Source organism: Delphinapterus leucas, chromosome 1 (genome assembly GCF_059928025.1).
Source record: "Delphinapterus leucas isolate spDelLeu-1000000601 "Yukka" chromosome 1, BTC_Dleu_Yukka2, whole genome shotgun sequence".
In the NCBI taxonomy this organism is placed as follows: Eukaryota; Metazoa; Chordata; class Mammalia; order Artiodactyla; family Monodontidae; genus Delphinapterus; species Delphinapterus leucas.
Window position 1 is genome coordinate 190,197,824 of NC_143129.1, and position 20,421 is coordinate 190,218,244.

The 20,421-nt window shown below is 63.0% G+C and overlaps 2 protein-coding genes across 4 annotated transcripts; both read left to right on the top strand.

The window, feature by feature from the left end:
- The first annotated feature begins 12 nt into the window (after nucleotides 1-12).
- Nucleotides 13-12,913, top strand: SDF4 (stromal cell derived factor 4). 2 transcript variants are annotated; one of them, XM_022598577.2, is made up of 7 exons: nucleotides 13-111; nucleotides 3,159-3,511; nucleotides 6,291-6,427; nucleotides 6,908-7,021; nucleotides 11,189-11,347; nucleotides 11,551-11,726; nucleotides 12,376-12,913. In XM_022598577.2, the coding sequence occupies exons 2-7, from the start codon at nucleotides 3,207-3,209 to the stop codon at nucleotides 12,550-12,552; spliced, it is 1,068 nt and encodes a 355-aa protein (XP_022454285.1). In that variant the 5' UTR covers nucleotides 13-111; nucleotides 3,159-3,206; the 3' UTR covers nucleotides 12,553-12,913. The 2 variants fall into 2 exon arrangements, with proteins under 2 accessions (XP_022454285.1, XP_089758393.1); XM_089902267.1 differs by lacking the exon at nucleotides 13-111 and adding an exon at nucleotides 1,126-1,229.
- A 3,003-nt stretch (nucleotides 12,914-15,916) lies between these two features.
- On the top strand, nucleotides 15,917-19,181 carry TNFRSF4 (TNF receptor superfamily member 4). Of its 2 annotated transcripts, XM_089902327.1 has the most exons (7): nucleotides 15,917-16,154; nucleotides 16,385-16,525; nucleotides 16,969-17,076; nucleotides 17,333-17,399; nucleotides 18,044-18,240; nucleotides 18,403-18,531; nucleotides 18,631-19,181. In XM_089902327.1, exons 1-7 carry the CDS (start codon nucleotides 16,013-16,015, stop codon nucleotides 18,699-18,701), a joined length of 855 nt encoding a protein of 284 aa, XP_089758453.1. In that variant the 5' UTR covers nucleotides 15,917-16,012; the 3' UTR covers nucleotides 18,702-19,181. The 2 variants fall into 2 exon arrangements, with proteins under 2 accessions (XP_089758453.1, XP_089758442.1); XM_089902316.1 differs by having other exon boundaries at nucleotides 16,403-16,525; nucleotides 18,403-19,181.
- Nucleotides 19,182-20,421: the final 1,240 nt, after the last annotated feature.

The following is a 20,421-nucleotide window of genomic DNA, read 5'->3' on the forward strand; positions in this document are numbered from 1 at the left end:
ACCCGCCTCTTCCCGGAAGAGTGATGGCCGCGGCCTAAGAGGTGGCCCGTTGGAGGCGTCGCAGGCGCTCGGGTCGCGCTCGGTGGATCCTGGGTGCGGCGAGGGAGGCCGGTGAGTGAGGGTCCCAGGACGTGACAGCCCCTTCCCGGCCCCGGGGCGGCGGGAAGGCGGCGCGCTGCAGGCCGACGGGGCCTCGGGCGGCCGGCATCTGCTGCCGACCGGGCCCCTCGGATACCGGAGTCGGGGGTCGGTGGAGCCGGGTCGGCGGCCGCGGCCCCGCCGTTCGGGGGGTGGGGAGGGTCCGAAGTCCGGGTGAGGCCCGGGACACCCGGCTCGGCCCGGGGCACCCGGCTTGGCCCTAGGCAGTCGTTGCCAACGCCGTGTGCGACTCCTGAAACCGAGGACGGAGCGTTTAGAAAAAGTGTTTGCGTTTTAACGACGATGTTCTTACTAGTTTCACTAGAGCGGGCACCAGGGCTGTCCAGGAGTCCGGGATGGGTCCCCCAGTCAGCGGGGCAGACCCTGCTCTGAAATCTCTTCCCCTGGGGCGGGAAGTGAGCGGCTGACTCCTGTGCTCACCACGGTACAGAAACGTTGTGAATGGAGGGGAGGAAGTGCCCGATCTTCTGATGCCTACACGGTTATTTTGGGGTTACTCTTTGTGCAAAATATCATGTAAATAACATTCCCTGTACTGTCTATCAAGATAAGCAGAATGTGGGATTGACTGTTCTTCCCAGAAAAGTCCAGTCTGTTCGGTGTTTATGGCCACCAGTCAGCAGAGTGGCGTGAAGGCCAGGAGGAAGTTGTCTTGGTTTGCTCGGGAGCTTGGGGAATATACGCATCGTGGCAGAGCAGAAAGGCCTGCTGTGTGGACAGTGTGATGGGTGCTGGGGCGGTGCCCTCAGAGAGGGACAAGTGGAAGTTCCAGTAAATGTGGTTCAGGGGACGGTGACCACGCAGAGAGCACAGCTGGTGGGTTCTCGTGGGTGTGGGGAGGGTGCAGGCCCTCACAGACACGGAAAGAGGGACGTAAGGCGGCCCTTCCGTGAGAGTTGCTCCTCCAAGGAATGAGCCAGCTGAGCTGGGAGAGCAGGATCTTGTCCAGGGGTCCAGATAGCACCTGGGCCCAGAAGACCTGAAACCGACGGAACGCGTCTCGGGTGATAGTAGAGCGAAGGGTCTTCTGTCTCGGCGCAGAAAAAATTCACTGAGCAGCAGAGTGACAGGTAAGGAAAGAGTTTATTACTGTAGGACGCCTGTGAGAGATACAAGCGGGCAGGCGGGGAGCTCTGCCCTGAGAACTAAGCTACATTTTTATAGCGGAAGGAAAGTGGGCAGGGGACAAGACCACCTTCTTCCTCATTCTTGAGTAGACGTCACCCTTCCATCACCAGTTCCTCCTCCTTGTCGGGCTGGGGAGTTTTCTTGTCCCTACACGGTCAAACTGGGACTGCCATGGCGCAGTGGAAGTGAGCAGAAAAGCGGTAACACATACTAAAATCTGGGAAATCATTTCAGGCTTTGGTATAGCGCCACCTTGTCCTTATATTTTTGTTTTTAGCTTGCGCAGAGGGGCGTGTCTTAGGAACCATTAACTTACTGACCTTACTGGGCAGGATGTGGGTCTCATTCCCCCATTTTATCGTCTGGGGCATGTCTTGTGCTTACGTTGCATGGTTTGTTGCTAAGCAAGCCTGCTTTCTAGAGCGATCATTGACTTACGGGGTCTCCCATGCGTCTCCTTCATGGCTGATCCCTTAGTGGGATTAACTGTTTAGGCACCTGCTTTGTCCCTTTACCCTGTCCTTGTCAGACCGACTGAGGTGTCCCCGTGCCAGGGGAGGCGTTGGTCAGGAACGCGCAGGGTAGAGAAGAGGCATCAGAGAAGCAAGTGGTGGCGTCTGCCAGCCGGGGAGGGCCTGTGGCCCTGTCCTTGGGCTGCACTGCCAGCCAGCACGGGTGCCTGCTTGGCCTGATGGAGGGCACCGTGGTTCGAACCCCTTGTGCCTCACCTTGGACACCACCCTGGCCTGGGTGCTCCCTGTCAGGCCTGCTGGAGGGGGGCCTCCGCGGCACCTGGGGGGGGCCGGCAGGCGTTTGCTGGGTGGACAGGCTCCAAGAGGAGCACGTTAAGGGCAAGAAGGTCCTGAGGAGCACAGCGGGGAAGTGGGGGGCGGGGGCTGGAGGAGGAGCCGTGGGGGCGGGAAGGCAGGCGGCCCCGGTTGGGCAGCAGATGTGGGAGAGGCCGGGTGGCCGAGTGCTGGGTGTGAGCGCCTGTGGCCCTGGGGTCCCTGACGTGGACAGAGGGTGGCCTTGTTCCTTCACCGCCAAGCCCGGGCACGCCCAGGGTCACAGACTTCCTGGGCACTCTGGCCTTCTCGGTGTTCGTGTGTGAACGTGAGTAAGGATGCCTGTGTCTGTGTGTGTGTGAGCACACGTGGGCGTACGTGTGGATGTGTGTGTACGTGCCTGTGTATGTGTGTGCATTCGTGTATATGTGCATGAGTGCACTTGTGTATGTGTGCCTGTGTGTGTACACGCTGTGTTTACGTGTGTACATGTGTGTGCACAAGGGTCGTGGAGGTGGGGAGGGGGAGGGGTGGTGCCTTGCCTGGTGGGTTTGGGCTTCGCTGGCACCAGGCCCTCACAAAGCCTTGGGGTGGGGAGGCCGAAGCTGAGGCGGGCAGGTGCCTTCGTCAAGGTCCCGGAGCTCGTGAGTGCTGGGCTGGCATCTGGAGAGTGAGTTACGGTGACTCTGGGGCCAGCCTCCAAGGACAGCCGTGCTGGGGGCAGCTGCGGTGGGCCTGGAGAAGGGGCAGGGTTAGCGGTGCGGGGTGTACCTTGAGGCAGGGCCACCTCATCGTGGTTGGAGGGGGGAGTGGAAGAAGGAGAAAACAGGATGCGCAGCGTAGGTCCTGGAAACCAAGGACTTCTATTTCGTGTTACAAAGTAAACGTCTCTTTAGAGAAGTGTTTGCTGGGGCTCCATCATCTCATGGCTCTGCACCCTCTTCGGGCCGTTAAGTGCTGGCTGGGACCGGGCAGTCTCAGGCTGCTGGCCGCAGGCAGTGTGCCGGCTGTGGGGCCTCCCGCATTGCCCTGGGTGGTAGGCAGGCTGTGATCACCACCTCCTCACCTGCCACCCCCCTTCCCCAGCTCCCGGCCACACTCGCAGGCCATCCTGCAGCGCAGACCCCGGCAGCCATGACCTCCAGGCAGGCTCCCCTCTGTGGCCTGGCCCCTCGCTGCCTCTGGCTCCTGGGGGCTGTCCTTCTGATGGACGCGTCCGCTCGGCCCGCCAACCACTCGTCCGCTCGGGAGAGAGTGGGTAGCAGGGAGGAAAACGAGATCCTGCCTCCGGACCACCTGAACGGGGTGAAGCTAGAGATGGATGGGCACCTCAACAGGGATTTCCACCAGGAGGTCTTCCTGGGCAAGGACACAGACGGCTTTGAGCAGGACGCGGAGCCCCGGAGGAGCCGGAGGAAGCTGATGGCCATCTTCTCCAAGTAGGTGCTGCTGGGGCCCGCGGGGGGGCGTGGGGGGCTGGCCTCGGCCTCCCTGTCGGTCCAGTCCTGGTTCTGCGTGGCGCCGAGGTGACGAGGCCCCCCTCGGTGACGTGCTGTGGAGGTGGTGCCATGACACGTGCTCCTGGGAAGTTGGCAGCGTGGGAGCCGCGAGGCGGCAGCCCTGAGCTGCGCCCTGTGTCCGGCGGGGGCTCAGAGGGCGTGGGGAGGGCTGCGTGGGGCAGAGGCGCCAGCACCCTGCTGCCCGTGGGACTGGTCGCAGTGCCAGTTAGAGGCAGGGCCCATGGGCGCGGAGCTGCTGCTGGGCATGGTCGGCCGTCGGCTCCGCGCCGCCATCAGCGCTCCAGTGAGCGTGTGCGGACGGGGCTGTTTTGCTGGCCTGGAGCCACGACAGGTTGAGGTGATGGGCGGAGAGGGCCCATGGGGCAGGTGGTGGGGAGGGTGAGGGGTTTGGCCCGGGGACACCAGGCGGGCCCGATGGGTCTGCTCTCTGCACGCGTTGTGGGTTAGGCGCCCGCAGGCCGTGGGCTGGTCCGGGGCTCTGCCTCAGCGCCAGCCTGGCAGGTCCCAGGCTCGGTACTGGCGATACGGTGGCCGCCAGGGTCATGTGCCAGGATGCACGATGGGTGGCTCTTGGTTCTAGAAAGGAGACTGACTCTCTCGTGGGGGGCTGTGCGTGCACACAGGGGTCACGCGGCCGGGGGACCAGCTCTGGCAGCGTCCCCGTCGGTGAAGTGGGGGACCAGGGGCGGGGCGGCGGCCCCCCGAGGCGCCTAGCCGGCCGCCTGGCCCCCTGGATGCGCCCTCTTCAGTTTGAGGAACTGATCGTTGTCAGCGGCTGAAGTGACCGAAACCTCGTCCGGCGCCCAGACCTCACTGTCTCGTGAAGCCGGGAAGGAAGCTGTGAGCGGGGCCACAGGGCACGTGGCTTCTTCCAGGGATCAGCAGGGCAGCCGCGTGCACCAGGCCGAGGGGACCCCCGGAGCGGGGAGGAGTGGTGGCAGAGCCTCCCTCACAGCTGCTCTGGGAGTGGGAGTGGGGTTCAGGTGCGGAGAGCAGATCACCGGGAAACGCAGAAAACCGGGCCCTGAGGGGCAGGGCGTCCTGGGGCCATTGCAGCTGCGCTCTGCTGCATCCGCCCATGTCACGTGTCTTCCTTATACGTCCCGTGTCTAGCAGGTTTGTCATCGGGGAGCGTCTAGCCCGTGTTCACCTTCTCAGTCAGACCCCCCCTGAGCTGTCCCACTTGGAGGTGCTACCATGGGCCCTGTGGGGCCCCCTGCCAGCTGCTGTTGCCTCCCCTGCACCCCGCCCGGGGCAGATCAAACACGTAGCCTCAAGACCTAGTTTTGAACAGATAGAAGTAATGTTGCACAGCACCTCTCAAGTGAGGTTTTTATTCTGGAGTGGTTTTAGGTTTACAGAAAGATGCAGACCGAGGCACACTTGTGGAAACTGAGACACGACGGTGCTCTGTTACTGTTCCCCGCGCTCCAGGCTGCAGGTCACGCGCTGCCCCAGGGTCCTCTTTCTGCCCGGGATCCCATCTGGGAGGCTACTTTTTTGTGACCTTGACCGTTTGGGGGAGGACCGCTCAGGTGTCCCTGATTTGGGCTTTGTCTGCTGTGTTTTCTCCTGGTTAGACAGGGGTTGTGGTTTATGGAAAGAAGACCCAAGAGGTGAGGTGGCGCTCTCGTCACATCACATCAGGGCACCTGACGTCCGCACGACATCACGGGGGCTGTCGGCCTGGTCACCTGGCTCAGGGGGGATCTGCCAAGGAGTGTCACTCCTTGTCCTGTCCTACCGTCTCTCTGGCAGCCACTCAGAGGGGCAGCCCACCCTCCCGGGGGTGGGAGCGAAGCTCTGGGGAAGACCCACCGTGTGGTCTGGAATCCCGTAAGGAGGATGGACACGTGGGTGTCGTCTGCGCTTTGGTGGGGACGCAGCTCCGCGCTGTCGGTTTGGCTGCCCACCTCATTCCAGCCTTGGCCGCCAGGACCTTGTCGTTGCCCACCCCTCCTACCCCCCGCCCCTTGTTGTGAGCGCTTCCTTCCTTTCTTGCACTGCCAGCCACGCCAGCTTCCCTTCATCTTGTTGTGTTCCCGCCTCAGCCCTAGAATCACCCAGTTCTCCAGGGAGCGCTGGTTCATTTCATGGGAGAGTGGGATTTAGAAACCGGGACCCAGCAGCGGGTGTGGGCGTTGCTGCTGGGATGTCCTTGCCTGTAGTCCTCTCCTATGTGTGTGTGTGCCAGCCCGTGCATACACGTGTGTTCTGACCCATGTCCACTGGTGTGCACTAGCCATGCACACACCCACATATGCACGTGAGTGTGTGCAGAGTGTACAGCTGCCGGCACACTTGCACCTACAGCTGTTTCTTTGTCTTGCTGGCTGTGTTTGTGTGAGTAGACAGGACTGTGCTCCAGTGTCTGAGCTCCAGTCCTGTTACCAGGGACTCCTCTTGGGTCCCAGGTGTGTGGGTCTGTGGACCCCGTCCTGCGGCAGGGGGGAGATTTGTTCCCCTCGCAGTGGTCCCGAGACGGATGGGGTAGTGACACTGCCCAGTGTCCTCCCTGATTCCCCCACTGTGTCCCCCACATCCCCCCGACATCTCTTGCGTCACCATTGGGTGGGATGTGTTGCTCTTCGTGGTGGTTTTGTGGCTGCCTGCAGAACCCCTGTGGCCATCCTTCTGTCCGTACACCTGTCTGTTGGGGTGCTGGAGGCCTCGCCTGACACGTCTCGTGGGCCTGCAGGGTGGATTTGAACACCGACAGAAGGATCAGTGCCAAGGAGATGCAGCGCTGGATCATGGAGAAGACGGCCGAGCACTTCCAGGAGGCCATCGCGGAGAGCAAGGCGCACTTCCGAGCCGTGGACCCCGACGGTGACGGTATGGCCAACCTCGCCCTGACGCTGGTGGCCTGAGGCTGCTGGCGGAGGGCGGTGCCTGGAGGTGTGTGCGGGGGCGGGGCTCCAGGCCAAGGGCCCAGGAACGAGGAGGTGAGAGGCAGGAGGGGCCTGCAGGTGCTGCCAGGGAGACAGACGCCAGCTTGCCGTGCAGGCGGGGACCACGGGGCTAGGCTCTGTCGTGAAGCTTGGAGCCGTGTTTTGCTGCCCCTGCCTCTACAGATGCCCTTAGCACCAGTATTTTGGATTGATGGCTTAAAGTAACTAGATACGTCTTTTTAAAAACGTTCAATGTTGGGACTCCCCTGGCGGTCCAGTGGTTAAGACTCCTCACTTCCAACGCAAGGGGCTCGAGTTCGATCCCTGGTCGGGGAACTAAGATCCCACGTGCCCCACGGCGCGGGCAAAAAAAAAAAAAAGCGTTCGTTGTTAAACCTCCTAACAAGCTGTCTTGCTCTTTCAGGCCATGTGTCATGGGATGAGTACAAGGTGAAGTTTTTGGCGAGCAAAGGCCATGACGAGAGAGAAGTTGCTGATAAGATAAAGAATAAGTGGGACCTGAACGTCGACGAAGAGAGTAAGGGCTCGGCCTCCCATGGCCAGTGTGGTGCGCGTGACAGCACAGATGCCGGGAGGGAAGGGGGCGAGGCGGGTGTGGCCACAGCCGGGTGCTCCTGCGGGGCCGCTAGGCAGATCCCCCAGGACCCCCCAGGTGCTGTGGGTGGGTAGGTGCAGCCGGCGGCCTCAGGTGGGCTTGAGCTCCGGGGAGGAGGTGGCGGAAGCACCGGAAGCAGGTCTCGGCTGGGACAGGTCCTCAGTGCCAGATAAGGTCCGACCCCGGGAGTCGGCAAGGCCGGTGGGGGCTCCTGCCTGCGGTCCCTGGAGGCCGCAGTCCCAGCCGGCGCTCCCCTTAGCTTTTCAGAGACGTTCCTTTAAAAACCCATCTCCCTGGTACAAAATTTGACGCCTTTTAGCTGAGCTCTGAAGCACCGCTGAAGAGTTCTCGTGACCTTCACTGGTTACTGTCTCCAGCTCTGTGCCATCCCGTCCCTCCCGGGGGTTCGTTCGCAGCCGGGTGTCGAGTTCAGCTCGTTGGGGGCTTTGTCAGAGCGCCGTGTGCTTCCTGTGTTCGGTCTCTACTGGGCGGGTCGTCCCTGCCGTTGTCATCCAGTGTGTCATTTTCTCTCGATGGACGCGGGAGTGCCGAATTTTTACTGGGACGTCTCTGTACCTGTGATGCTACCCTGTTTGTCTCACGTGCACCTGGCCGTCAGGGTTGCGTCATGGCCTCCTGCTGGTGTCTGTGGCCCTTCCCGCCTCTGCTTTGTGACGGCTGCCGCTGTGTTCTTTGGTCCAGGGATGTTCGTTACTGTTATGTCTGTAGATGTGCTGTGGGCGCCACGGTTCTCTGTCAGGGTTGGTGTTTTTAGCACTGGACTCTCTCGTCTGCCATCAAGGTTGCAATCTGCGCCTTCTTTCTCTGTGCACTTGCTCTTTAGTTTTTAATTCCGAATTTCGCTTGTTCCCTGCTGTGGTGCAGGGAAGCCATTGGCTTCTGTATGGCAGCCTTCCGTCCTGTAGCCTTGCTGTGCTTGCTGAGTGGCTCCAGGAGTTTCTTGTCGATTCTTTTGGGTTTTCTACGTAGGCGATCGTGACATCGTTGAACAAAAACGGTTTATTTCCTCCTTCCCAATCAGTGTCTCTTTTATTCCTTTTCTTGTCTTAGGGCATCAGCTAGGACTTCCCAGTGAGATGTTGAAGAGCAGTGGTGAGAAGGGCCATCCTTGCTTTAAATCTGAGTTTAGTGGAAAAGCTTCGGCTTTCTCGCCATTATGATCTTAGCTGTGGGTTTTTAGTGGATATTCTATATCAAGGTGACGAGTCCCCTCTGTTCCTAGCGTGCTGAGAGTTTTCGTCATGAATGGGTGTTGGATTTTGTCAGATGCTTTTTTGCATCTGTTGATACGACCACGTGATTTCTTTTCATTAGCCTGTCGATGTGAATATCAGTTGAATTTCAGACGTTGAACCAACCTTGCCTACGTGGGATAAATCCCACTTGGTTGTAACATGTAATTGTTTTTGTATGTCGTTGGATTTGATCTGCTAATATATATATATATATATATATATATATATATATATATTTATTTTTTTTTTTTTGTGGTACGCGGGCCTCTCACTGCTGTGGCCTCCCCTGTTGTGAAGCACAGGCTCCAGACGCGCAGGCTCAGCGGCCAGGGCATGAACCCGTGTCCCCTGCATCGGCAGGCGGACTCTCAACCACTGCGCTGCCAGGGAAGCCCCTGCTAATATTTTGTTGAATGTTTTTGTGTCTATAATCATGCGAGACATCAGTCTGTAGTTTTCTTGTGTCCTTTCTGCTTTTAGTGTTAGGACCTCAGAGGATGAGTTAGGAAGTGTTCACTCTGTTTCTCTCCTCTGGAAGAGATTGTGGAGATTGGTATGGCCTCCTTCCCACATGTTTGGTAGAATTCACCTGTGAACCGCCCTTGAGACTTGGTTTTTCCAAAGCATTTTGGTTTTTTATGGACTACGTAGAGGTTAGCTTTATATTGTGAGCCAGTCTGAATTTCTTGGTAATAGATGAGTTAAGCTCATTTGTTTCTATTGATATTTCTTTTTTTTCCTTTAATCTTTCCCTCTGCTAGCGTGGGATTTAGAGACCCCACTTTCCTTTTCTCAGCAGTCACATGACCCTGTGACCCTATCTGGTGGCCTGACAGGTGTGAATGGGGCACCCAGCTTTCCAGGTGTGCCCATGGGGGCTGCCCATTGTGGGCAGGTGTTTTGTATCTTACAGCTTTACTTTTTTCTTCTCAGTCTATCGTTGACCGTCTAAGTCAAGACCATTTTACTCTGTTCTGGGCAGTATAGAGGCCTCCTTCCTAGTTTGTGTGGTGTCACCCAGGATTTTGATTCTGCTGGTTTTTATTTATTTATTTAATTTATTATTTTTGGCTGCGTTGGGTCTTCATTGCTGCACACGGGCTTTCTCTAGTTGCCGCGAGCGGGGACTACTCTTCGTTGTGGTGCGCGGGCTTCCCATTGCAGTGGCTTCTCTTGTTGCGGAGCATGGGCTCTAGGCGTGCGGCTTCAGTAGTTGTGGCACGTGCGCTCAGTAGTTGTGGCTCGCGGGCTTTAGAGCACAGGCTCAGTAGTTGTGGCGCACGGGCTTAGCTGCTCCGCGACACTTGGGATCTCCCCGGACCTGGGCTCGAACCCGTGTCCTCTGCATTGGCAGGCGGATTCTTAACCACTGTGCCACCAGGGAAGCCCCTCTGCTGTTTTTTAAAGCCTGTAAATAAGATGTTATTTTCTTCCTGAAATGGTTGTTGGCCATTTTTATGTTTGTCTCCATTTTGTGTTTCCACTGTTTGTCCTGGGTTCAGACTGTCCCCTGAACGTGTCCTTTAGAGGTGTCTGGGGGGGCCCCTGTCCTCCTACTGCCAGCACTGGAGATTTAGCACTGGCTCCTGGGGTAGCTGCCGGCCGTCTGTGCCTGCTTGTCTGTCCTCAGCGCCCTTTCCCTTGGGTGTGTGTGGGGTCAGGACGTGTTCTTCCTGGATCTAGAGCTCATGGTATCTCCATCCGCCCAGCCCTCACCTCACTCCCGTGTGTTCATGAGTCTGGGGCGGGGGAGGGGGGTGAGCAGCTCTGGGGGATCAGAAATGAAAAGCAGCTGTCGAGGGTCCCAGAGGAGGGAGAGCGTGGGGGAGGGCTGAGCTCATGTGGCCCCCCGGGGCCGCCGTCCCCTGTGCCGCAGACGGGGTCCCTCCAGGCCGCCTCCAGCTTCTGGTGCTGCCAGCGTCCCTGCTTGTGGCCACTGCTCTCCAATCTCATCTCCTCTTACACAAGGACACTGGGGCTTAGGGCCCACCTGAATCCCAGGTGGTCTCGTCTCAAGATCCTTTACTAATTTCACCTGCCAAGACCTTTTTTCCAGATCAGGTCGCGTTCGCAGGCTCTGGGTAGACACGGCAAGGCAAGCCTATGCCCGTCCCACCACTCCTGTCCCCGTGGCCGGGCAGGTAGGCAGTGGGCGATCCTGTAGTTGCCACGGCTCTTCTGTCCTTCTGTCAGAAGGCACGAGGTGTGAGGCCACAGGCGTTGTGTGGGGCTCTCCCCGTTGCGACCGGGCCGGGCCCGGCGTCCCTGTTCCCAGCGGGAAGCTGGAGTCGGGCCCCGGGTGAGGGTGCGGATTCTGCGCCGGCTTCTCCCTGCTCCCTGGCTGGACACCCAGCTCGTCAGCGACCACCGGCCCCAGGGGCCCCACGCTGGGCCTTCCCACAGTGGCAGGGGTGGCGGGGATCTCACAGGGGACGCGTGAGTCATATCTGGAAACTGAGTTTTCCCTCAGAGCCCTGCCCGGGACAGTGCACGGGCGGAGACGGAAGGGAAGCAAGTCGTGCCTTTGTTCCCACAGAGCCGGCGGCCCGCTTCCCGGGAACGAGCGGGGGCGGGGCTGTGTCTAAGGGGGTCTGTGTCCGGGGTGGGGGGAGGTCTGTTTCGGTTGAGGGTCTGCACCTGCATCTTGGGGCGCCTGTGTATCTGCGCCCCAGGGGGCTGAGGACCCCTCCGAGGGCCAGGCCCTTGGCCCCGCGTGCCACCACATCCTGAGCTGGCCCCCCCTGCACTCGGGCTGCGTGTCTCGGAACTTTCTGGATGTGTGCAGGGGTCCCGTGTGCGTGGGTCCTCACGGATGCGCGTCTCTCTCTCTCAGCACAGGAAGTCCTGGAGAACCTCAAAGACCGCTGGTATCAGGCGGACAACCCGCCCCCGGACCTGCTGCTGACGGAGAGCGAGTTCCTGTCGTTCCTGCACCCCGAGCACAGCCGCGGCATGCTGCAGTTCATGGTCAAGGAGATCATCCGGGACCTGGGTGAGGCCCAGCCGCGGAGGTCAGCACGGGCCGGTCCTGGGCTGGGTGGCCCGCGGGGGCTGTACGGCCGCTGTTTGGGGTCAGGCCGAAACCGCACAAACTGAAAACCTGGCAGCAAAGCCCCGTCAGTTGAGTTTTCTCCGGAGTGGCCTCAGTGGTCCCGCGCCCGCTGGAGTCTTGACGTCTGCCCCCGTGTCCCGCAGACCAGGATGGTGACAAGAAGCTCTCGCTGTCCGAGTTCATCTCTCTGCCCGTGGGCACTGTGGAGAACCAGCAGGGCCAGGACGTGGACGACGGCTGGGTGCGAGACAGGAAGAGAGAGTTCGAGGAGCTGATCGATGCCAACCGCGACGGAATCGTGACCGCGGCGGAGCTGGAGGTGGGTGTGGGGCCCGCTGCTCCGGGAAGCGGGGTCGGCCTGGCCGGACGCTGGGGCGGGAAGGCTGCGCGCCGCTGGACCCGCCTCCTGCCTCGGGAGTGTCTTCACTGGTGTCGCGTGTAGGTGCTGCGTGGGGCTTGTTTTTCCCCATTGCTGCATGAGTCATTTCATTTTAGCCGGAGCTCTCTGATCCCTGCTGATAGCAGCGGGACCCCCGGTTCGGGAGCTCCTTCCCCTCAGCACTGCCGCCCCGGCGGCCGAGCCGGTCCGTGTGCGTGTGCCCTGCTCCAGGGCCAGCCTTCTCCCTGTCCTGCCCTTCCGTGGGCGCGGAGCTACCCATGCCGGTGAAGGCTGCCTGTCCCCGAGCCACTTCCGGCCTGGCACCCACCTTCCAGAACGTTCTAGAACACTCCCACCTCCCTGCCCCGCAGCTTCTGTCCCACCAGCTCACGGGGTATTTCCAGCAAGGCCTCACCTCCTGGAGCTGGTTGTGGTGTCACAGCCCCGCTGAGGCAGGGGTGCCAGCCCGCATGGGGCGTCCTCCGGGCAGGGGTCTCGGCTGCGTGGCCGGATGCGGGCTGAACGTGAGGAGATGCCTCCGGCCCGGGGCGGCATGGGCTGTGGCGGGGCTGAGCCGGGGTCCTTGCAGGACTACATGGACCCCATGAACGAGTTCAGCGCCCTCAACGAGGCCAAGCAGATGATCGCCGTTGCCGACGAGAACCAGAACCACTGCCTGGAGCCCGAGGAGGTGCTCAAGTACAGCGAGTTCTTCACGGGCAGCAAGCTGGTGGACTACGCCCGCAGCGTGCACGAGGAGTTCTGAGCCGCCGCCGCCGCGCCCGCCCCGCCGCCGCGCCCGCCCCGCCCCTCCCGCGGCGCCTCAATTCCCGCGATTCCCGCGTACCCACTGCTTCTCGCTTCCGAGAACTGGAGCCCTTCTGCCAGAGGCACCGGCCGCATCAGGGCCTGCGGGCTGCCACACCGTGGGAAATACGCAGCTCCCGCCGTTTCCTTGAACACTGAAAGATGAAGGCTTTGCTGGAAATCAGCAGCCGGCGGCTGGGGGGTCGGCAAGGGGCCGTGAGAGCCGCCGGCCCTGTGACGTTCAGTCTCTGAGGAAACGCTAATACTGGTGACAGGAATCACATTAATTTACTTTGAAATATAGTTTCCTTTTTCTCCCAGCTTCTTTTTTTTGGTGGGAAAAAAACACGTAGACGATATTTCGGATGTCTGTGGCCAGGCGGCTTCCACTTGAAGCTTTGCGGTGGGCGGTTTGGTTAGAGCAGGGGCTTGCTAGCGCCGGTGGTCACCTGCGACACGGGGGAGGATGACACGGGGCCGCCAGGCGGGACGGTGTCCTGGTGGGGGACAGGGAGGGGCCGTCTGCAGGGCGGGAGTTGGGGATCTGGGCTGCAGATTTAAAGTCAGGAGCTGGAGTCCAGGCCTGGCTGAGGCCACTTGGGAGGGGCTGGGAGGAAATGGGAGTTTGGGGTGGAGGGGGCTCTGAGGACGAGCCCTGGGCCCCCAGGGCGCGGGGCTGGGGGCAGAGAACTGGGGGAGTCCCCAAGAGCCACCCAGAGTCCTGGCCTGGGGCGTGGGGGGGGGGGCGGGGAGGGGCGGCCTGGGGGGTCAGGAGCCTCTGGCGGGAGGGGTGAGACCTGGTCCCCCCGGCCGCGGCCCCACCACCACACCGGGCCCTTCCGCCGGGGTTGGCATGCCCGCTGGCTTGGCTGGGCTGCGGGCGGGGGGGGTGGGCAGTGAGAGTTAAGTGACAGGGGAGGGTCTCCACTCTACGCACCCATGAACCTGGCCCCCCGCCGGGCCCCCCTCAGAGCCCTGAGCCGTGGCCCATGGTGCCTCGGTGGACGGCTCACCCGGCCAGGGGGTCCGCACGGGCCTTTGAAGGTCCTGCTGGGGTTGGAGGCTCGGGCCGGGTGGGCAGAGAGGCTGCCCTGAGCTGCCCACGTGACCTGCTTCCGAGCAGCAGCGTGGGGAGGGGCCACCGCAGAATCTGGGCTGGTTTCCAGACAAACGAGAGGAAAGACTTTTCAGAACTGCGACCAGAAGGCGGGGTGGGAGGGCGGGGCCCGTGGCTCTGGCCGTGTGGGTGGGTGGCCACCAGCAGGTGGGACGCTGAGACAGAGGTGCGGGCCGGCCCCCGTGCGCTGCCCGGAGTCGGGGCCTTGGGCAGGGGGCGGGCGGCCTCCCCTGCCATGGCCCCCGTAAGGCGTGGGGTGCTGCCCGCCAGACCCCGAGTTACCTCCACCTCAGCAGCTATGGTTTGTCTTAAAATAGTTTTTCTCACCGTCAGTGGGAGACGGGGCACAACACGCGCACGCACAAGTGTGCACAGCAGGCTGCCTGGAGCCCTGCCCCTCCCCCATGGACCCTCCCTCTCTTTGGAGGCTGAGGGCGACGACCCTGCGGTGGCCCCTGCCCGCAGGCGGAGCTGGCTGGCGGAATTTCCCGCAGGTGGGCAGGGAGCCCCACATCCTACCTGTGCCCCCAGGAGGTGGGGGGTTTCCAGCCACTGCAGGAGGCCTGCACCCCCCACCCCCCCACCCCCCGCCGCCAAAGCTTCAGGTTAACCATTAAGCAGATAATCCTGTCTCGTGGTTCAGATTTAAAAGCACCAAAGACATACGGCCTCCCTGCCTTGGGCCACCAGGATCAGAGCTTTGCATGAGAGGGAGCATGTACACACGTGTGTGCATGCACGTGTGCATGTGTGTGCATGGGCACCTGTGCTCCTCCCTCGTGCCCCACGGAGGGCCGGCACAAAGGCCCTCCCCACCTGTCCTGAGGACACGGGAGCTCTCTTTCCTGTCCCAGTGGTGCTGCAGGAACACCCTAAACCTGGGGTGGGTGTGGCGCAGGGAGAGCCTGGCATGGCCTCCAGAGTTTTTAGGGAGATAGCCCCTGCCCGGCCAGGGGGCAGAGCAGAGAGTCTGTCTTCACGGGATACCTCGCCCCAGGCACGTGCCCAGGTGCTCATGGGAGCAGCACACACACATCCCGGCATGTGGAGCCAGCGCCACACACGTGTGCTGCACACACGGCTGGCGCACGCTCCCAGGCACACGCCACCCCCAGGGCACCGGGCAGGGCTTGCCCAGCAGCACGTGTTCGGTCTGCTCGGGTGGCTTGCAGCACAGACGTTTACCCTCTGCTAGTCCTGGAGGCTGGACGTCCAGAGACCGAGGAGTGGGCAGGGTTGGTGTTTCCTGAGGCCTTTTTCCTCCCTGTGTCCTCACATGGTCGTGCCCTGTTCGTGTCTGTGCCCTGCCCTCTTCCTCTTGTAGGGACACCAGTCACACTGGATCAGGCCCACCCTGTGACCCCACCCAGCCTTTATGGCCTCCTGAGAGGCCCCGGTCTCCCAGTACAGCTGCACGGGGATCAAGCTTCCACATGTGGGTTTAGGGCACTAACGTGAATTTAGTCCCGGATGCCTGCTGTGTTCAAGGATGCTCGGCTGCTCTCTCCCTCTCACACCAGCACACACCCTCACGTGCTTGCGCACTCACTGTGGGCACTGGTCATGAGGCATCTGACCCACCAGGGCTGCTGGCATTGGTCCGAGCTAGTTTTGGACAGCTGGGCCAGTGACCATGCTCTGGAGCCCTGGACACCACCAGCCCTCCCCCTGCACCTGATGTCTGACCCAGTGTGCTGCCCTGGCTCACCCATGTGCTCTGGGCACCCTTTTGTGGGGCAGGGGTGAGGACTGGCCTCAGGGTGAGCCCCCTGCTCCTCTTTAGGGCTCTGCCCTGCAGAGAGGGAGGCGGCCAGGAGGAGTGAGCCAGGTGGAGGGATCCCAAGACCACCCCGGTCTGGGCAGCTTGGCCAGGCTGGGCAGGGCAGGGGGATAGCCAGGATGCCTGGCCGAAGGGGCTCCAGTTTCCTGGGAGACAGGAGTGGGAGGGGTCCAGGGGGAGGGGTCGGTGCAGACTGGCTGGGCTGGAGGACCTGGGCTGGTGTCCCTGGCAGGGGTCAGGGGGCTGCGGGTTCTCACTCAGGCCCCGGATCTGCACACTGCAGCTGCTGACTGGGCCAAGCCTGAGGCCTACGGCCGTTATCGCGGGGTTGGGGGCCTTGGCGCCCAGGGTAGAGGAGAAGCCCAGGGCCGGGACACAGGCTGCCTTCCAGTGCTTCCTGGGGCCTCCTTCCTCCTGGTCCCCTCCTCCTGCCCTCCCCACCCCTCCCCCGCAGCCCTTATAGCCACATCCTGCAAGGAAAAACCCCAGACTCCCGAGCTGTGGGGCTGAGAGCAGCCGAGAATGCGCGTGGGAGCCCAGCCACCCAGGGCGCCGGGCTCGGCCTTCCTGCTCCTGGGGCTCGCGCTGGGCGCTGCGGCCCAGCTCAGCTGTGTTGGGGACACCTACCCCAGTGGCAGCAGGTGCTGTAAGGAGTGCCAGCCAGGTGAGTGGCCTGGACGTGGAGTGGGGGAGGGGTGCCTACAGGGACCCAGGATGAGGAGACGGGGTCAGGGGACACAGGGACCTACAGATGGGTCACATGGTGAGGCACCGTGAGGCGAGTGGACTTAGGGCAAGTGGGTGACCTGGAGCCACGCCTGGGATGGGATGGCGGGCCAGCCAGAGGCGGTCGGGGGCTGCTGTGGGGAAGGCCAGGCTGTGGGGAGCTCTGAGCCCGGCCTCCCGTGGCAGGTTATGGGATGGAGAGCCGCTGCACCCAAGCCCAGGACACGGTGTGCCGTCCGTGTGAGCCCGGCTTCTACAACGAGGCGGTCAACTACGAGGCCTGCAAGCCCTGCACACAGTGCAACCAGAGTGAGCACCGCCAGGCGCCCCGGCCCCGCTGGTACCCACTTCACACGGGGCCTCGGAGCAAACTCCAGACCACGCCGGGGCCTGCCCTCCCCTGCCCCAGAGTACCACAGTCAGCTGAGGCCACCCATGGGGCTCCTCCCCCTCCCAGAGGGCCAGGGCCATGTGGCTGAGTGGGTGAGACCCAGAGTCAAGGACCACAGAGGGTCCTGAGCAGGCTGGAGGAGGGGTGGGAAGAGCGGGCAGAGCTGCCACGGGGCGACCCCTGGGGCTGTGTGGCCAAGAGGGACATGGCATCCGGGGATGGGAGAGGACCAGAGGCCACCCGGCTGCGAGGGGGCAGCTGGCCCCGGGGGAGGTAGCTGCAGACCCTCAGCCTCGGTCCTCCAGCCTGCTCTGTGTCTCTGGTCTCCCCACTGACTGCGCCCACCCTACCCGACCCCCAGGAAGTGGGAGCGAGCCCAAGCAGAGATGCACACCCACGAGAGACACGGTCTGCGGCTGCAGGCCGGGCACCCAGCCCCAGGACGGCTATGGCTACAAGCGTGGAGTTGGTGAGGGGTGCCTCTGGAACCATGTGGAAGGAGCATGTCCCTCACACGCTGTCACCTCCCCTCAGCACCCCGACCCCAGGCTTGGCCGAGTGCCCTCTCCCCCCGGCAGGTCAGGCCAAGACAGGGGCTGGGGGGCTCCCAGGTCGTGGCCAGTGGATGGCATGTAGGCAGAGAGGGGCTGCTGGAGGCCCTGGGGGGTGAGCGTCTGGGGCCCCCAGGGGTGGCAGATGGGCAGAGCCTGCTGACTCTGTTGCAGACTGTGCCCCGTGCCCACCAGGACACTTCTCCCCGGGCAACGACCAGGCCTGCCAGCCCTGGACCAAGTGAGTGTCCCCGGGGCTGGAGGGTTTGGGTGGCCTGGGGTCTGGGAGCCAGGGGTCAGATCTGGGAGTAGGAAGCTGCTGGCTGGGAGCTCCGGGGCCTGGCACCCCGTGGCCCCTTCCCCCCCATGTTAGCACCCCCGCCCCCCGACGTTGGTCCCTGCCCCACCCCCACAACCCCTGCTTGGCCCTGACCCAGCCTCCTCCCACTGGCCTTCCTGCTGGGCTGGAGTGGGGAGGCCGTGAGACCCCAGCCCAGGCCCGGGAGGGTGTGAGACCCTCACTCATTCACAGCTGAGAGGCCCCCGTCCTTGTTGAGCTGACCTGGTGGGGGCAGGAAAAGAGCAGGCAGGGGTTTGGGAGAGAGGGGTGCAGGCGGGAACAGGTCAGGGGAGCAGGTGTGGGAAGCAGGCTGAGAAGGCGGGGGAGGCCGGGGGAGGCCCAGGCTCCTGGGGGCTGGCAGGGACCTTGGCCTCTCTCCTCGCCGCCTTTGGGCTGGACTCTGATGCTGCCTGAGTGACCCTCTGTGGACCCCTGTCGCCCCTCACATCTCCCTGGTCCTGCCCCAGTTCTCGGCCCGTCCCACTGGTGGGGGACGAGTGGGGTGGGGGACATTCTGGCCTGATCAACACCCTTGCCCCGCTCAGCTGCACCTCATTAGGAAAGCGAACACTGCAGGCGGCCAGCAACAGCTCGGACGCTGTCTGTGAGGACAGGAGCCCCCGACTCACACCAGCCTGGGAGACCCAGGGCCCCGCAGCCCGGTCCACCCCCGTTCAGCCCACCACCACCTGGCCGAGGGCCTCACAGGGGCCCTCCACGCCCCACGCAGAGCCCCCCAAGGGTAAGGGGGCCTGGCCTCGCCCCAGCAGGGCCCTCCCCCAACCCAAGGGGGGTGGGGTGGCGGGGAGGGTGGGTGGAGCTGCCCGCTGGCCTGGGTGCGGCCCTCCTGCGGTGGACTCCTTCCCTGGTGGACCCCACCCCAGCGGGCCCTGCCTCCCCGCAGGCCCTGAGCTGGCCGCTGTCCTGGGCCTGGGCCTGGGCCTGGGCCTGCTCGGCCCCGTGGCTGCTGCGCTGGCCTTGCTCCTGCACCACAGGGCCTGGAGGCCGACGCCCAACGCCCCCAAGCCCCCCGGTGAGTGCTCTCGGTGGGCCCCAGAGCGCGCTGCCTGTGGGAGGCTGGGGCCCCCGCCCACCTCCCGCCCCCCACCCCTCACCCCTTCCTCCTCCGCAGGGGCAAACAGCTTCCGGACCCCCATCCAAGAGGAGCATGCCGATGCCAACTCCAGCCTGGCCAAGATCTGAGCAATGTCCGCTGGCGTAGGAGCCGGTGCCCCTCCCCAGGCTGGGGCCCCCAGACGCAGGCCGTCCCACCCCGTCACCCCCAGACCCTGGCGCCCTGTCCCCCCGCCCTGTGCCGTTTTAGGCGCTCCTGGGCTGGCATCCTGGGCCCTGCTATGTATGCTGTGCGTACTCCCCACCCAGGGTGGCCCCAATAAACGACGTTGGCAAATGTGGGCCTCTGACTGGGCACCAGTGGTCTGAGGGCTGCACACACGGGGGCTGGCTGTGGGGTAGGGGCTCCTCTGGCTCCCTCAGAGACCTGGGGCTGCTGTCCCGCTTGCTGGGCACCTCCCAGCGCCTCTGGGGAGCGTGGCAGCCAAAATAAGTGCATGGGGAGCCGCGAGCCCTGCCTGGCAAGCGCGATGCTAGCCCGGCCCGACGGACCCCACGCACCCACTCTGGGGAGCCACGAGCCCTGCCTGGCAAGTGCGATGCTAGCCCGGCCCGGTGGACCCCACGCACCCACTCTGGGGAGCCGCGAGCCCTGCCTGGCAAGCGCAATGCTAGCCTGGCCCGGTGGACCCCACGCACCCACTCTGGGGCTACTTGGGAGGGCCAGGCAGGAGCTGCTGGGTGGGAGGGAGCCCTGAGGAGGCACTGGTCCCAAAGGGGGTTTTAGGACAACCCCTCAGGGTCTCTGGGGCCCCTCCCAGGAGAGGGCACGAGCGTCTGTTTCTTCTCAAGCCCCACGCCCTGTTAGACCTGAGTGTGCGGTGACCCTGGGACCCCCACTGATGCCTGCAGGGCCCCCGAGTCCCTCAGGGAAACTGGAGGCTTCTGACTGCGCTGACCCTTCGTCCACCCTGGGCGCGAACAAAATGTGCAGCTTTATGTGAAAACGTTCCCAGGTGGGAAACCCAAGCGTCCGTGGGCACCAGAGTGGGCTGTACGAGGCCGAGTGGTCGGACAGGCCCGCTGACTGGCACTGGGGGCAGCCCCTGCTCTGGCAGCTGCGCAGACTTGGGGCCGAGCCCGCCCTGGGGACACAGGACTGAGCCGTGGGCTGTGGCCCGCCACCCCTCCCCCCCCACAGCGCCCCTCCGTGCAGGCGAGGTGGGCGGGTTAAATGGCTCATCTAAGCGCTGGAGCTGCGGCCAGCGAGGAAACGCTCCACAGCCCATAGGCTGCCCATAGTTTGCGCCCTCGGGGTTTGTGATAGATTTAAGAGCTACTACTAACCGAAATAAAAGACCACCGAGGTGCTGGGCAGGGGGTCAGGCGTGGGGTGGGGGTGGGAGGTGGGAGCAGAGAAATGCGACAGCCCGAGGCCCCCCACCGGTGGACCTGGCAAAGATGCACACCTCTGAGCTCCCAGCCTGCTACCTCCCTTCACCCACCTGTGGGCCAGGACTGGGCATCATCCCACAGGCCAGCGCCCTCACAGCGGCCAAAGGTCCGCCCCTGACACGTGTGCTGCCCCCCCCCGCCCCCCAGTTTCTCAGGCTGGCTTTCTCCGCAGAGCTGCCCTGGAGGCCCTCCCACCTCTCCTCAAACCTCTGAACCCTGGCTGGTCCCTCGGACCTCCCGGGGGCAAAGGGGAGACCGAACCATCCACGTGTTCTTGGAAAGATCTCGGGTTGCAGCAGTGAGCACAGTACGTCCTCTCTGCCCTGGAAACGGGCAGCGAACAGGCACCACTGGCCTGGGGCCTGTGGTCCCTGGGCAGTGTGCAGGCTGTGCA

Coding starts and splice junctions, on each gene's coding strand:
- SDF4 (XM_022598577.2), top strand. CDS start 3,207: ATGACCTCCAGGCAGGCTCCCCTCTGTGGCCTGGCCCCTCGCTGCCTC. Junction 6,428..6,907: donor CGTGGACCCCGACGGTGACG/GTATGGCCAACC, acceptor TTGCTCTTTCAG/GCCATGTGTCATGGGATGAG. Junction 7,022..11,188: donor CCTGAACGTCGACGAAGAGA/GTAAGGGCTCGG, acceptor TCTCTCTCTCAG/CACAGGAAGTCCTGGAGAAC.
- TNFRSF4 (XM_089902316.1), top strand. CDS start 16,013: ATGCGCGTGGGAGCCCAGCCACCCAGGGCGCCGGGCTCGGCCTTCCTG. Junction 17,400..18,043: donor GCCTGCCAGCCCTGGACCAA/GTGAGTGTCCCC, acceptor TGCCCCGCTCAG/CTGCACCTCATTAGGAAAGC. Junction 18,241..18,402: donor CCACGCAGAGCCCCCCAAGG/GTAAGGGGGCCT, acceptor GCCTCCCCGCAG/GCCCTGAGCTGGCCGCTGTC.